The sequence below is a fragment of the Sander lucioperca genome, chromosome 9 (assembly GCF_008315115.2).
Source record: "Sander lucioperca isolate FBNREF2018 chromosome 9, SLUC_FBN_1.2, whole genome shotgun sequence".
NCBI lineage: Eukaryota > Metazoa > Chordata > Actinopteri > Perciformes > Percidae > Sander > Sander lucioperca.
Window position 1 is genome coordinate 7,926,053 of NC_050181.1, and position 14,391 is coordinate 7,940,443.

Consider the following 14,391-nt stretch of genomic DNA (forward strand, 5'->3'; position numbering starts at 1 on the left):
GTCAATCATCCATAGTTCCCGCCCCCAATGGGTAGCATGTTTCTGCTGTATCGCCTACAAACTGGACATTGGGCAATTTACACATCAAGTACGTTCATTATTTTACCGTTTATTTGATATTGAAGTGCTTTATTTACAACGAAACTGCGATGATTTGTAACATAAATCTACAATTAAATAACAACCAGGAAATGAAGAGCTAAGTGCAGGTGCATGTAGTAGGATAGCGCTCGCCAGCTTTGAGCAATGTATGTTTATGTCACGGTTTGTTGCATTTTAAAGCCGTTTCAAAGTGATTTAAGTCAACTTTGCTGGTTTGTATGGTCGACGGTGGATAACAGTATATAAATCTTGTGTCAGTGGGGTCTGATAAGGACACTGTCGCTCCAAACAGTGATAAGCTTTCACTCGTCGTCGTGATGTAAATGTTGTGCCTCCTCTGACTGTAGGCAAATTTGTTGCTAACTAGGCTAACGTCACAGTACTGTGGTTTCTTCATCTTAACAAATGCATGGACCCCCCTGGAATATTTAAATAGTTTCATTTGTTAAAGACTTTTTGGGTTGGGAAGAATTCAACACTGTATTTATGAAAGAGACTTCACAGCATGGGGGAAACTACTTAAGGGCAGTGGTATTTTTATGTTTACTTCGTAGTGGATAGCTTTGGCATATTTTCATGCTTTGTTTTTTTTAAATTTTATTTTATTTTGAATCCTACATGCAGAATTTATTGACTACACTGCCCTTTCCTCACAATGGCCTCCTCCTCATCAGTTGGAGATAATCAACTGCAGAGGATAATCCGAGATCTGCATGGTAATTGTACAGTTCACACTATAAACACCATCCCTTACAGTATATATTGTTCTATGTGTGCCATGCAGCAGGTTTTTTGTACTATTTGAAGTAGGGCATATGTCTGTGTCTCCAAACAAGAGATATCAAGGCAAAAATTATAAGATTTTATATATATATATATATATATATATATATATATATATATATATACACAGTATATTGCTCCCAGAATAATTGCATGATTAGATCAGTCAGGAAATGTTTTGTGCCTGAAGATCTATAACTGATAGACATTTCACAAAAATTGTTGTGTAAGCAAAAAGCCAGTGTGCAGATTCTTAAACTGTTTTGCCCTTTGTGTGAACACAAGAACATAACTTGATATTTGTGTATGTGTTAACAAAGCTGTTACTGTCTTGTTTAGATGCTGTGTCAGAGCTGAGTAAAGAACACAACGAGTGTGGTGAACCCGTAACTGATGACAGCTCCTACCTGCACAAGTTCTTCTATAAACTAGAATACCTGCTGCAGGTATGGTCTCATATACCATACAAGTGTTGTTTGGAGTTTATCAGGTTTGAAAGTGTACCAACACTGCTCATCTGACTTGCTAGACCAGTGGTTTCCAATTTGGGGATTGGTACCTCTAGAGGGCTAACAAGAGAAATCAATAAAAGGGTTATGAGATGATTCAAAGGTTAGAAGATAATAAGAAAATACATTGTTTTGTTCTGTGTATTTTCTGTCTTCTCTTAAATGTTTTTCTTCTTCTTGTGAAACACTCGTGAGTCTTAACTTTTCAGACAACCAAGAAGAAATGAAACTTCCATGGAAGTGGAAACTATGAGTACACAAGAAACACTTTTCACAAGAAAAAGTCACCAGATTGGTGACCACAACTCTAGAAAGACTAAGGTGGAAGAGAGAGGGAGTCCATAGAAATGATATTAATGATTAATATTTACATGCACATAATATTCTGGGTTTTGCCCTTATTCCGAAAAAGACGATATTCTGACTAAACTGTTTACATGGCTAATGAAAGTGAACATTCCACTAATATTCCCGTTTACATGTAGCTGTGCAGAATACGATTTTTCCACCGGTGGTGGACTTGTTGGACCGTGCGAACACAGCATGCCTCTTTCATTCCTTCAACCAGCTTCTTGAAAAGGTTGGCGTAGCGATGTGTGCGCATATCCAAAAACCTGTTAATATCCAAGTCTTTGATAATTTTTAAAAGTAGCTATGTTTCTCCCTTTTATTGGGTCTGCAGCCTTGCAAACTGTTGGCTGGTTGGTTTGTGTATAGCAACCATAGCAACGCACAGAGCTGTCCATAAGCCTGCTGTAAAATACCCGATTGAGACGCATATTTCGAATGCGCTGTATACATGTCCAAATAATACCTCTAAAACCCGAACAATACCGGAATATCCCACATGTCTTAATCAGAAAATGCTATATTCGGAAAAGGGCCGGAATATCCAACCGGAATATGCTGTTTACATGAATTCGGAAAATTGTCTTTTTCGGAATAATAGTGGAATATTGCTGTGCATATAAACTCAATGTAGTCTGGCTTACCGGATGTACAGTGCTGGGCTAAAGCCTGACGTGTCAGGCATTCTGCTCCTCTTCCACTATTTATATTGCAAGGGCACCATCACTGCATCCGGGGCTTTGCAACACCCAAGATGATTGTATTGGTTTAAAGAAATGCAAACAGGCCAGGGCGTTTTTTTCCTCCTATGTCAGAATGATAAGCGGTGTAGCTAGACCATAATCCAGCATTGACACAGCGCTGTGGAGATAGGTCTGGCTATGCGAGACTAATTACAGTGTGAATCACAGAGCAGTTTAAGACATACCTGTTGTACAATCCACACTGCTGAGGACATATAAGGTAATTATGCAATAATGAGGTGATGTGTGTTTCTTAGTTTGACCAGAAAGAGAAGACAACCTTTCTTGGTCAGAGGAAGGACTACTGGGATTACTTCTGCGACTGCCTGATTAAGATCAAGGGAGCTAACGATGGCATCCGTTTTGTTAAGTCCATCCCTGAGGTAATCCTACTCTGCAACACACACACGCTGTCACCCTCTGTGCCTTGGCCCTGCCATGTCGCGCAACGCATGCAGACACACAAATACACAGTGACTGTATAACCATGTAACTAATCTTCGAGTGAGTCCGATACAGTAAGACTCTGTGCTGCTAATTTACTTGCTGCCTTACACCTTGTTCCTCACCTTGTATCCCAGGAATTCAGTGGTGAGCTTTATACTGAAACAACTGTAGTTGAATTAGTCCTAGTTTGCACTATGTTTAATTTGTTGCTTGTACCTTCTGTGTGCCTGATACAGTATGAGAGTTATTGTTACTTAAAAAGCCTCAAAGAGTACTAGTAGTAGATGTATTTACAAACAAAATGATTTCTGTAGCTTTTGCCTTGTGGGGTATTGGCATATGAGGACATGTTGTTCTCTCTAATAGGACTGCAACTAATAATTCTTTTTATTATAAATAAATATGCTGGTTATTAATAGTCTATAACATATAAGAAAAGTCAGCAGTCCAAAACCTAAAGGTATTTGATTTACTATAGAACCAGCTAAGTTTTGTCTTTTTTTCTTAAAAACGTCTTTACTATGAATTCATTATTTAAATAGTTGCCAATTTATTTTCTGCCAATTGCATAATCGTTTAATCAACTGGTTTCAGCTGTACTCTCTAAAAAGTAAGTAACTGACAATCTGATGTGAAATAACATTGTTGGTATCGGTAGGCGTACAGATTAAATTATTGGCAAATTATCAAAGATGGTTTATCAGTATTAATAAAGTTATGAATATGGGTATTAATAACTTTAACAAATTGACAAACAATCAAAACGGGGCACCACCCTGGCAACCAGGGACCAATATTGAACTGTGAAACAGTCTCATTAGGTGGTGTTTCCTTTAAAATACAGATCTTAATTAATTTGATTAATTTATCTGGTATTTTCTAAAGGAACAAAGGGAAGGATGAAGTTCGAGCACTGACCTGTGTTCAACCAGCAATTATTACAACAAATACACAAAATAATCACAACAACTGCTATTTAAAGTATAATAGAATTTATTTAACTTCAAAATCATCAATGGCCAATCAATAATTCTTCGATCAATCAAAACCAATATACCTCTTTTATAAAACTACAACCAAAACAAAACAGCCAACCGACATGTAGCAGGTGTGTGTGTGTGTGTGTGTGTGTGTGTGTGTGTGTGTGTGTGTGTGTGTGTGTGTGTGTGTGTGTGCGAGGAGGGGGGTGAAGAGACCGCGGGGGTTGCTAGGCAACGCAATCAAGATTAGCTGTCAGCTCATTCAAGCTAGCCTGTGTGCTACAGACACAAATGGATACACAAAGAGATAAACAAATAGGTTTTAGCTATTAAACGCCCATGTGTGCGTTTAGGTGTGTGTATATGCGACTGTCGTGGCTAACAGTGTTAGCTGTTCACAACACGTGTATGCATGTCTGGGTGGATGTGTGTAAAGGTGTGTGTATGTCAGGTTAGTGTCAAAGAGGGAAGGAAAGCATGTTTTAGAGAAATAAAAAGGAGCATTCCGAGTCTTGATTTCGAGGCTCTGAGGAATAAACACTCCTCTCGTCCACTCAGGATTCTGGCCCAACGTGAAGTTAGGGCAGAGTCTGAGACTTTGTCAACGAGGGGAAATGTTTATTATACATACTCTGGTGTGCAAACAGCTGATTCTTCACGGAGATAAACACACCCTCCATCGGTCTAAACAGGGCCACGATGTGGTGTTCTCATCGTATTCAGACGGACCAACAGAGCTTATTATCTCGCTAACAGTAACTAAACTCCGTGAACCGAGCAGCAATGTAGCATGTTCAGTTCACAAGCTACAGTATTCAACACAACATATATCAACAGTATCGTGATCAAATGATACATTCACAGCAAAACAGATTGGACTCGGCAGTCCAATCAGATTAATAAATCACGCGTGCAGCAATAGCACAAGTATTAATCAAAATCACATTGATGTCATACACAATTCACAGCATTAGCGGTCATAAACATCAATAAACACACCTATTTCTCTGCCCAGAAAAGCTCAAACCTTACGTGTATGTTCAGTCCGTTCGTTTCTGTCCATAGATTTCCACAGAAAAACAGAACGAAAATCCGGATCGCCCGTCGGCGAGTTCAAGGAAAACTTTTCCCAGCACCGAAATTAAATCCACTTTCTTTCAAAAATGGAAGTTTTAGCACAAACTTGGGCGCTGACCTGTTACAACCACAGTTGAGATGGAAAGCGATGATTTTGGTGTGTCAGCAGGTTTTATAGGCCCCGACCTCATGCTGTGTTCAGGGTCTTGCTGAGCCAATGGGGAAATTCCGAACTGTCGAAGGTGTGAAAACCTTCATGAAGGTCCACTCAGAAGCCATTTTGTGGCCTTCTTATCTCCTTTTCTTCATTTAGGAGTTTGGAGCAAGGGCTGTGGAATTTACATGTAGGCCGAAACCCTCTGTTTGAGTCTTTTGTCTCTGAGTGCCGGTTGGCCACATGTGTTCTTTTGTACAAGATCAGTTTATGCACGTTTGTTTGGATCCAACAACAAAATGTGAATATGATGTATCAAGACTTTAATAACCTTTCTTCACTGTCCTTTTTGTTATCACTGATTTCCTGGATATGATAGATCCATCATCTTTTAGAAAGTGTCATACTGACACACTTTTATTATTGTATAATAAAATTTCATGAGAACATACTTTCAAAATACTATTTCGGTATTCAGTTTAGGGGTGCGTGATATATCGACTCAATATCGTTATTGCGATATCACGTTGCACAATCTTATATCGAAAGTGTTGCGATAAGTATGCAATATTTTGTTTATTTTGTGGAGCGCTGCGTCCCGTCCGTTGGCTGTGTGGCTTGGTTGTGTTCGATTTAGAGCCCGCTTGAAATGCTATAATGATCATGTTTCATTGGCCAGTTACCATGCCATTTGCACATGTTAGTACACGTCAGTGCACGGGTCCACTACGTGACAAACCCTATGGAGCGTACCACGTGTGTGCATATTTCGACAGAGTGACAGTGTAAGTGAAGAAATAGATAGAGACAACAAAACGGAACAAATCAGAAAAGCGAAAGAAAAGTTGTGTCCTGTTCTCTTTATTTATTTATTTATTTATTTTATACTGTACAACCAGTAAAACATGTCCTGTTCTGTAGACATGGTCCTTATTTATTTATTTATTCATGTTGTACCAGTCCAATATGACTGTCAGTTGAAATAACCCTTGTGTTGTAAGAAAACTTGGTTTATTTGTTATGAATCTATTTTGATGCGTTTTGCCATAACTTTTGTAATTTTACATATGTTTAAAAATATCGAAATTAATATCTATATCGCAATATTCATAATCGATATCACAATATCACATTTCAAAACTTATAAGTAAGCTGTATTCTACCATGAGAGAAGTAATTACTGATGGATTACTGAGTCCTGATTAGGGATGAGCGAGTACAGCATTATCTGTATCTGTATCTGTTAACCATATGAATTATCTGTATCTGTATCTGTACTCGGACTGGGCGGGGCCTAACCCGGAAGTGGGCGGGGTTTAATCCGGAAGTGGGTCGGGTTGTCTTGAAATGGGCGGTATGTTATTTTAAGCATGCAATTGATATGGGTTGTAAATTGTAAGATGGACGGATGTAAAGAAATTGTTATATTTATTGCTGATTAGAAAACTATTTACATGACAGCATCAGCATTGAGCTTCAGATCAATGGTTTTGATCACGATAACAAACAAACTATATACAGAACAAGTTTTGCAACAATGAATACAACACATGCGGTTGCAATTATGAAGTAAAATGTAATGAACAAGAGTTTTCATACTCAACATAACTTTCTTTTTTTAACTTTTCATTTTTTTATGATCAGTGTGATCATAAAATCACACTTTTTTTTTTTTGGTTCTTTTTTATTTTTTTTATTTCCACACCAGGTATGTGTGTGTGTGTGTGTGTGTGTGAGTGAGTAAGAGAGAGACAGAGAGAGAGAAAGAGAGAGAGGGGGGGGGGGGGGCGACTGTGTTCTACGGATCAAATAGTCCGACGCTGTTTTTCAGATCTGTTTAGAGCCAGCTGACGGTTTAAAAAAGAAAAAAAATCTCCGACAGGCAGAGACGCAACGTGAGTCGCATTCTACCAAGCACCACGTCTGAACAAACCCCACGTTTACCAGAACTCTACTGGTTAATAAGTAAGTACTACAAACCGAAGTAAAAAACAAACCTGAAGCTGAAGAAACCCTAACGTTAACGGAAAAGACCCGCGAACCTGAGTGACTGAGGGAGAGACAGAGAGGGAGAGACAGAGTTCTGTGTGTGAGTGAGCAGAGCGGGACACAGCAACACAATACATCTGTATGTGTGTGTAGGGGAGGGGCGCTGTGACTGACTAGCCTATCACAGAACGCAGACACACAGTCAACTACCCAATGAGGATTTTTATTCAATCCGAGCACAGATATTGACTCGTATTACTCGTATAATACTCGTACTCGGCAAAAGTGCTTTATCCGTACCGGATACTCGTTTCAGCCGAGTATCCGGCTCAACTCTAGTCCTGATTTATAAGCATAGTTAAACCACACATCTCATTGTATGCTAATTGACGCTCATTTCTTACTAAAACACATCTGTGGTTTTAAGTTTCCTCAGGGATTTACAGCAGTCAGTATTTTTCTTCTTTAAAAGTCACACACCAGCTTACTTGTGGAAAACTTTGGGTACTCTTACCCTTATAATAACTTATAATCATTAGTTGCAACCTTTTTTCAAATGAGTATTTTTAATGTCACATTCAAGTAGAGATTATTCAGAAGGTAGGGCGCCATTGTTTGTTAATACGTTTGACCTGGGTGATGCTAACTAGACTATAAACTTACTGACTACTGAGGTCAGTCCACATTGCAGTGAAGTGATGTTGATGTGTGAGTGTGAAAGTACACTAAAGTGTGTATTTTTGTGTCCTCAGTTGAAGACATCACTGGGGAAAGGAAGGGCCTTCATCCGCTACTCACTCGTTCACCAGCGTCTTGCTGACACACTGCAGCAGTGTCTTATAAACCAGAAGGTCACAAGGTCAGTGGACAAACACTGACACACACACACACACACTCACTCACTCACTCACTCACTCACTCACTCACTCACTCACTCACTCACTCACTCACTCACTCACTCACTCACTCACTCACTCACTCACTCACTCAGTCAGTCAGTCAGTCACTCGCTCACTCACACATGCATACATACACTGCAATCAGACTGTTGAACAGCACCACACTGTAAACTGAGTCAATATGGAACATACAGTATGTGTGCATATGATATATGTATATGTATGTGTGGGATATGTGTATACACGTGTATTTCTACATCTCTCATATTTTTTTTTAAATGCTAGCTATCTTATTTATATATGATATTTTTACTACACCATATTTATTTATTTATTTATAATTGCATTCTTCTAGCTGCTGATGGTCTGTTTTTATGGTGGTCCTATGCAACGTAATTTCGTTCTACGCGACAATAAAATAATCTTGAATTTTGAAAGTATATAAATGTTGTCACTTTTGTTCCCTTTATGTTGCCAAGCAGTTCAGGTTTTACACCATTAAGGTGTGATGATGTCCAGTTTTAGGAAGTGTGATTCTCGCTTCCTGATTTATGTCTTATTTCTGTTTTCACAGAAAAACACAACAGCAACTTAGTTTAACCAGACACCAAAGATCATGTCTCAATTCCTCAGCAGTTCATATGTCAATTTTGTTTTTGCTTCATTCAACCTTTATTTAGCCAGGACAGTGTTATGATTTACATTTCTACAGATGAATATTAAATATATGGTGCGATGCAGGTGAGCTGGTTCAGGCAGTCAACTTGAGCTGCACTGCTGGCATATACACGTGACATGCCTCACTCTCCGTACCATTATCATTTATCAAACACACCCTCTCAATATGGCGGACTATTTAAAATGCAATTGAAAAAATTGGTAGTGAAAAAAAGTATCATTCAGGAACCAGTATCGAAGTCAGGGTATTGGTATCTGTACCAAACATTTTTGAACGATACCCAGCCCTACTCTCCAATATCTCATGTAAACTTTTCTGCAGGGAGTGATGAGGTCGGAGTCTTACCTTTATAAACAGCACAGTATCAACTTTAAACACATTACTAAACCAACCGTATAAACATTATTATTTTTGTATTTATTTTTTATTTTTCATATGCAGTGACTGGTATTATGCCCGGAGTCCCTTCCTCAAGTCTCACCTCACTGCTGACATAATCAACCATCTTTATGAGCTCAACCAGATCCAATTTGATGTGGCAGCCAGAGGTTACGACCTTGATGCAGATTGGCCAAAATTTGCAAGGTAACCAATTCCTACAATTAATGTGTATACTTTTACTACTTTAACTTCTTAATCGCCAGTTTCCTTTTGTTATAGAAAAACACAAACTTGATTCTGCGTTAGGGATGCAAGATATATCGACTCAATATGGTTATCGTTATCGCAATATATCGAAAGTGTTGCAATAAGTATGCAATATTTTGTTTATTTTGTGGAGCGCTGCGTCCCGTCCGTTGGCTGTGTGGCTTAGTTGTGTTTGATTTAGAGCCCGCTTGAAACACTATAATGATCATGTTTCATTGGCCAGTTACCGTGCCACTTGCACATGTTAGTACACGTCAGTGCACGGGTCCACTACGTGACAAACCCTATGGAGCGTACCACGTGTGTGCATATTTCGACAGAGTGACAGTGTAAGTGAAGAAATAGATAGAGACAACAAAATGGAACAAATCAGAAAAGCTAAAGAAAAGTTGTGTCCTGTTCTCTTTTTTATTTATTTATTTATTTTATACTGTACAACCAGTAAAACATGTCCTGTTCTGTAGACATGGTCCTTATTTATTTATTTATTTATTTATTTATTCATGTTGTACCAGTCCAATATGACTGTCAGTTGAAATAACCCTTGTGTTGTAAGAAAACTTGTTTAATTTGTTATGAATCTATTTTGATGCGTTTTCCCGTAACTTTTGTAATTTTTCATATGTTTAAAAATATCTAAATTAATATCGATATCGCAATATTCATAATCGACATCGCAATATCACATTTTGTCAGTATTGTGCAACCCTATTCTGCATGTCATAAATAAACAATAAAATCTTCTAATTTTTCGGCTTCTTGGTTGGAAATGATCAGAGACAGACCTTAAGTAATTTTAAAAAACACCCAGTTGAGTAATGTAGAATTGTGGTGAAGTGACATTGGGTATTTCACAACTTGAAGTAACACTTAATTACTATCTGATCACTGCACATTCACAGCTCTTTTTTTTTCTAGAAGTGTGTAAATGTGTGTGTGTGTGTGTGTGTGTGTGTGTGTGTGTGTGAGAGTCAGTGGGTGCCGACAATGTGTGAGCGTAGATCGCTGTTCCTCACGTCAGCACCTTTGCCAAAACTTTTCACATTCTTGTCATCAATTTGCAGTTACTCTACAGGCAGCGGACACACTTTTTTAAAAGCCTAACTTGTGTTGTTGTGCATCACATTATTGTGATTATTGGTTAAATCTTACAATATAATGCAGTGCAGCAGCATCTACAACATCACAAGCTATGTTCACTGGCTCTGTTGCCCTGGGTCAAGGTTCCTCTAAACTTTTAAATAATAGGGGACCCATAAAATAAAATAAAGTGTTACTATAGAACCATAGTTGTGTCCGTCAACTTAAGTTCCTCTTTTGTGTCAAGTTTTTTTTTTTTTTTTTTTTAAATCATGTTTGTCTTACTAAACAGGTGTTAATGACCTTAATATTTGGTATCTTATTATGTCAAAGGAGAACATTAGGCACTGCCTCACCAGCATCTCTGTGGAGGCCTCCCAGTCGCTGCTCCAGCATCAACAGCCTCATTAGCAGCTACTCACACTCACAGGTACTCAAATACTTCTATACATAATCTAGATAGACAATCCTGCACAAATATTTTAGTAAATGTGACTGTTTGAATTTTAAAGCTCTGTTGTTCCATTCACTAACCAGGCGCAGGAGTTTCTTCCAATCCCAGACTTGAGTCAAAGTCTCCTTGGTGAACTAGGGGAACTGGGGGAACCCTCTCCTTGCAGCATCGCAGAGAACCTCCGCATTGAGCTCGACCAGTCGGAGCTCAGACAGCAAGAGCTTCTGATCCAGGTTCAGGAGTTCGGGAAAGAAGCTACTGAGCTCAAAGGTGTGGTTAAAGACCTTCAAGGCCAGCTGTTAGCAGTTCAGAAGTCCTCTAGCCACTCTGTATCTACTGCAACCCAAAGTAACCAAGAAACAGAAAATCAGGAGAGAGCACATCACCTTCAAACCTGTAGGGAAGCAATAAACAGTGAACTTCACGACAGACTCACAGCTGCTGAGAACAGAAATATGGAGCTTCTTTCTAAGTTGGATGAGGCTCTCAAAGAAAAGGGTCAACAAACCGCTAGCTATTGCAACTCGGCCTGGAAAATCCAGGAGCTCCTGGATAAACAAAAAAACACTGAGGAGGAAAGGTTGGAGGTGAAAAGAGAGGCTGAGGACAGGACCAGGCACTCTGAGCGTTTGTCCCAGGAACTAAAACTCAGGGAAGAAGAGTTGAGGAACAGTGAAGAAAAGCTGGCTGAAGTAACAGCCCGAGCTCATGACGAACGTGAGGAGGCACTCAAACGGTTGGAGGAGCTCCAAAGTGCAGTCAGGCGAATTCAGGGGGTGCTGAGTTTGAAAGAGAAGGAGACGGGGAACTTGAGAGCCCAGCTTCAGGATTTACAGTCATCACTGGAGTGCAGAGAACGGCAGGCGGAGGACCTGAGGAAAAGACTGCATGAGGAGAGGGAGGAAGTAGAGCAGAGATGGAGCATGAGTAGTAGCCAGAATGAGGAACTTGAGACCCAGCTCTTGGATCAAAGAAGAGCTCTAAAAAACAGAGAGAAAGAGCTTGCAGTTAGTTCAGAGAGAATCAAGCATTTAGAGGAGCAGTTGGAGAAGCTAAATGTTGAGAAAGAAAATCTGAGCTCGAGACTTGCTGACAATGAAGTTGTTTTCTCTGAGAACATTGAGGACTACAAAAGCAAATGCAGCAATCTTATAGAAATAAACGCTAAGCTACTCCAATCAGTTACGAAAAGTGAAGGGAGCATTACAGAGCTGACTGAGAGCAGGGCAGCCTTGTTAGAGCAGCTAGCTTCTTTGAGGGCTTCTGAAAAACACTTAAAGGGCCGAGTTGAGGCTGCAAAGGTGTGTGTGGAAGATCGAGAGAAGAAGCTCCTAGATGAAAACCTGCATTTGGAGGAGACGGCCCAGAAGGCGCTTATCCAGAAGGAAGTATCTAATGCTCAATTAAAGAAGCTCGAGCATGAGAACAGGGAGCTTTTTGAAGTCCAGTCCTCGTTAAAGAAACAGTTAGCCACAACTCAACAAGAACTGGACTTATTCACTGCCAAAGCTGCAAAGTTGGACCAGAACCTCATTGTGTCCCAAAGAAGCCAAGCAGAGTTACTTGAAAAACTCCAAGAAACTGAGGCTAAACTGAAAGAACAGACTGTTGAATGTGGGCGTCTGCAAGTTAGAGCAGAGAAGCTGGAGAGCAGGACATGGGAGCTGCACGATGAAAAAGGAGCTGCAGAGAGCAATGAAAAAGTGCAGAAGCTTCATGATGAGCATCAGACATCCTCGATGGAAACCAAAGAGGCCCCGTTCAGGCTAGTTATCGCTGAGGCTCAACTGGAGCTCAATCTAAGGGAGGTGCAGCGGCTCCAGGAAGAGGTGGTGGAGCTCAGGGCTCAGCTTCTAGCAGGAACTGAGGAGAGGATGAAGGTTCAGGCACTGCAGGAGGTGACAGAGTCTTCTAAAGAGGACCTCCGTGTCTTAGCAGAACAACTGAAAGCCCAGGTAGAGGAGCTAAACCGCCGGCATGTGGATGAGATTCTTCGATCCCGGGAGCGAGAGGAGGCTCTTATGCGGGAGCGTGATGGAGAGGCTCAGGCTCGGGCAGGTCTGGCTGCGGAGGTGACTGCCTCCAGAGAGGAGCTCAATAAACTGAAGCTGGGTTATGAAGCCTTGTGTCTGGACAACAGCGAATCCAGGGAGGCTCTCCATAGAGCCAACACAGAAACAGCTGAACTCGGTGTGCATGTGTGTATGCTAACTGCTGAGAATGAAGAGGCTCGTCTGCGCTGGGAGGGCTTGTCAACAAGGCTGCAAGAGCTGGACGAGGAGGCAGCTCAGGAGGCAGAGAGGCTGAATACCTGCATGGAGCAGCTGAGTCGGGAGAATCATCGGCTCCTCGGTCAGCTCCATAATGACGAGGGTTTGTTGGCCACCAAGCAGGAGCTGCAGGGTAAGCTGTTCAAGGTCCAACAGGAGGCTGAAGCCGTGCAGGAGACGTGCCAGGAGGAGATCCAGGCACTCCGCTTCCAGCTTAGCAGCCAAGCCCTGAGCTACGACAGCCAGCTCCAGGTCAGCTACAAACAGCTCAGCTAAAGAAATGTAGCATGCTAAAGTAACCTGATAACATTCGACTGTCTTCTGTAAGCTAATTTCCTAAACGTGTACACAAGAAACCTGTTTTTTCATAACCAGGCTAAGGGATCAGAGAAACCGGATTTCTCCAGGAGAATGTTGATTTTTCTGCCATGTATACGGGTAACCTGGTTTCTAAATGGCCTCTCGGTGAAAGGAGAGATCATTACATGTAGCAATGCATTTTCATGTTTAAAATAATTCAAAGTCAGACTGAAACTGAAAGTAACAAAGCGGCCTTTTAGAAGGCAGAATAAGCAGTTTACAATGCTGAACATTTGTCTATAAAATTCAAGCACATTTCTGCTGTGAGGAAAAGCTTCTGTGTTGTGCATGTACACATGGATTTACAATGACCTAGTTACTACAGTGTAGCTAGCCTGTCCTCCCTGCATAAAATGATTTCTCAAGAGTACCCTGGTTACTAATGTGCACGTAAACATACTGCTTGATTGTTTTATGTTGGGTAACATCAGCGGAGCTACTGTAATACCTACATTTTTACCATATTTGCTAAGTCATCAGTTGATGAATTTGTGGTATGTGTTATCATCCAGACTGTGAATCAAGAGTTACAGGAAGTGAAATTACACCTGACGACTGAGCAGGAGAAAGTGGTCGACCTGGAGAACAAATTCAAAAAGCTAGAGGTGAGAGGATATACTACTTCCAGATCTGCTTAAAAGTTTGGTTCCTTATCATTTGCATGTTAATCTGGCCCCCGTCTAATCACTAAAGCAGCTCAGCGATGTATTAAATTATGGCAGTGGAGGTGGTTTTAGGCAGGAAATGAAGCCGTTAAACTAACTGTTAAACACTGCAATATGTTAACAAAAAGCATATATGTGCAGCTCTGTGTGTCTAGGATTGATAAATAAATAACACGATTCCGGTTTTATATTTCTGCAGTTGAA

The 14,391-nt window shown here is 40.4% G+C and overlaps 2 protein-coding genes across 8 annotated transcripts in view; one reads left to right on the plus strand and one right to left on the minus strand.

The window, feature by feature from the left end:
* Positions 1-14,391, minus strand: part of LOC116046212 (protein THEM6-like) — a 217,139-nt gene that overhangs the window by 4,719 nt on the left and 198,029 nt on the right. The gene's annotated exons all lie outside the window — the stretch shown is intronic.
* Positions 1-14,391, plus strand: part of LOC116046202 (FYVE and coiled-coil domain-containing protein 1-like) — a 21,609-nt gene continuing 7,218 nt past the window's right edge. For 4 of the 7 annotated variants that reach the window (XM_031294452.2, XM_031294454.2, XM_031294455.2 and 1 more), the window contains exons 1-9: positions 2-88; positions 727-818; positions 1,225-1,331; positions 2,743-2,868; positions 7,885-7,991; positions 9,152-9,295; positions 10,772-10,868; positions 10,976-13,414; positions 14,035-14,127. In XM_031294452.2, the coding sequence (XP_031150312.2) occupies positions 758-818; positions 1,225-1,331; positions 2,743-2,868; positions 7,885-7,991; positions 9,152-9,295; positions 10,772-10,868; positions 10,976-13,414; positions 14,035-14,127 (3,174 nt within the window). In that variant the 5' untranslated portion in view covers positions 2-88; positions 727-757. Of the gene's footprint in view, positions 89-124; positions 210-726; positions 819-1,224; positions 1,332-2,742; positions 2,869-7,884; positions 7,992-9,151; positions 9,296-10,771; positions 10,869-10,975; positions 13,415-14,034; positions 14,128-14,391 lie in introns of those variants that run through there. The other 3 variants (XM_031294456.2, XM_036005050.1, XM_031294457.2) reach the window with 2 other exon arrangements.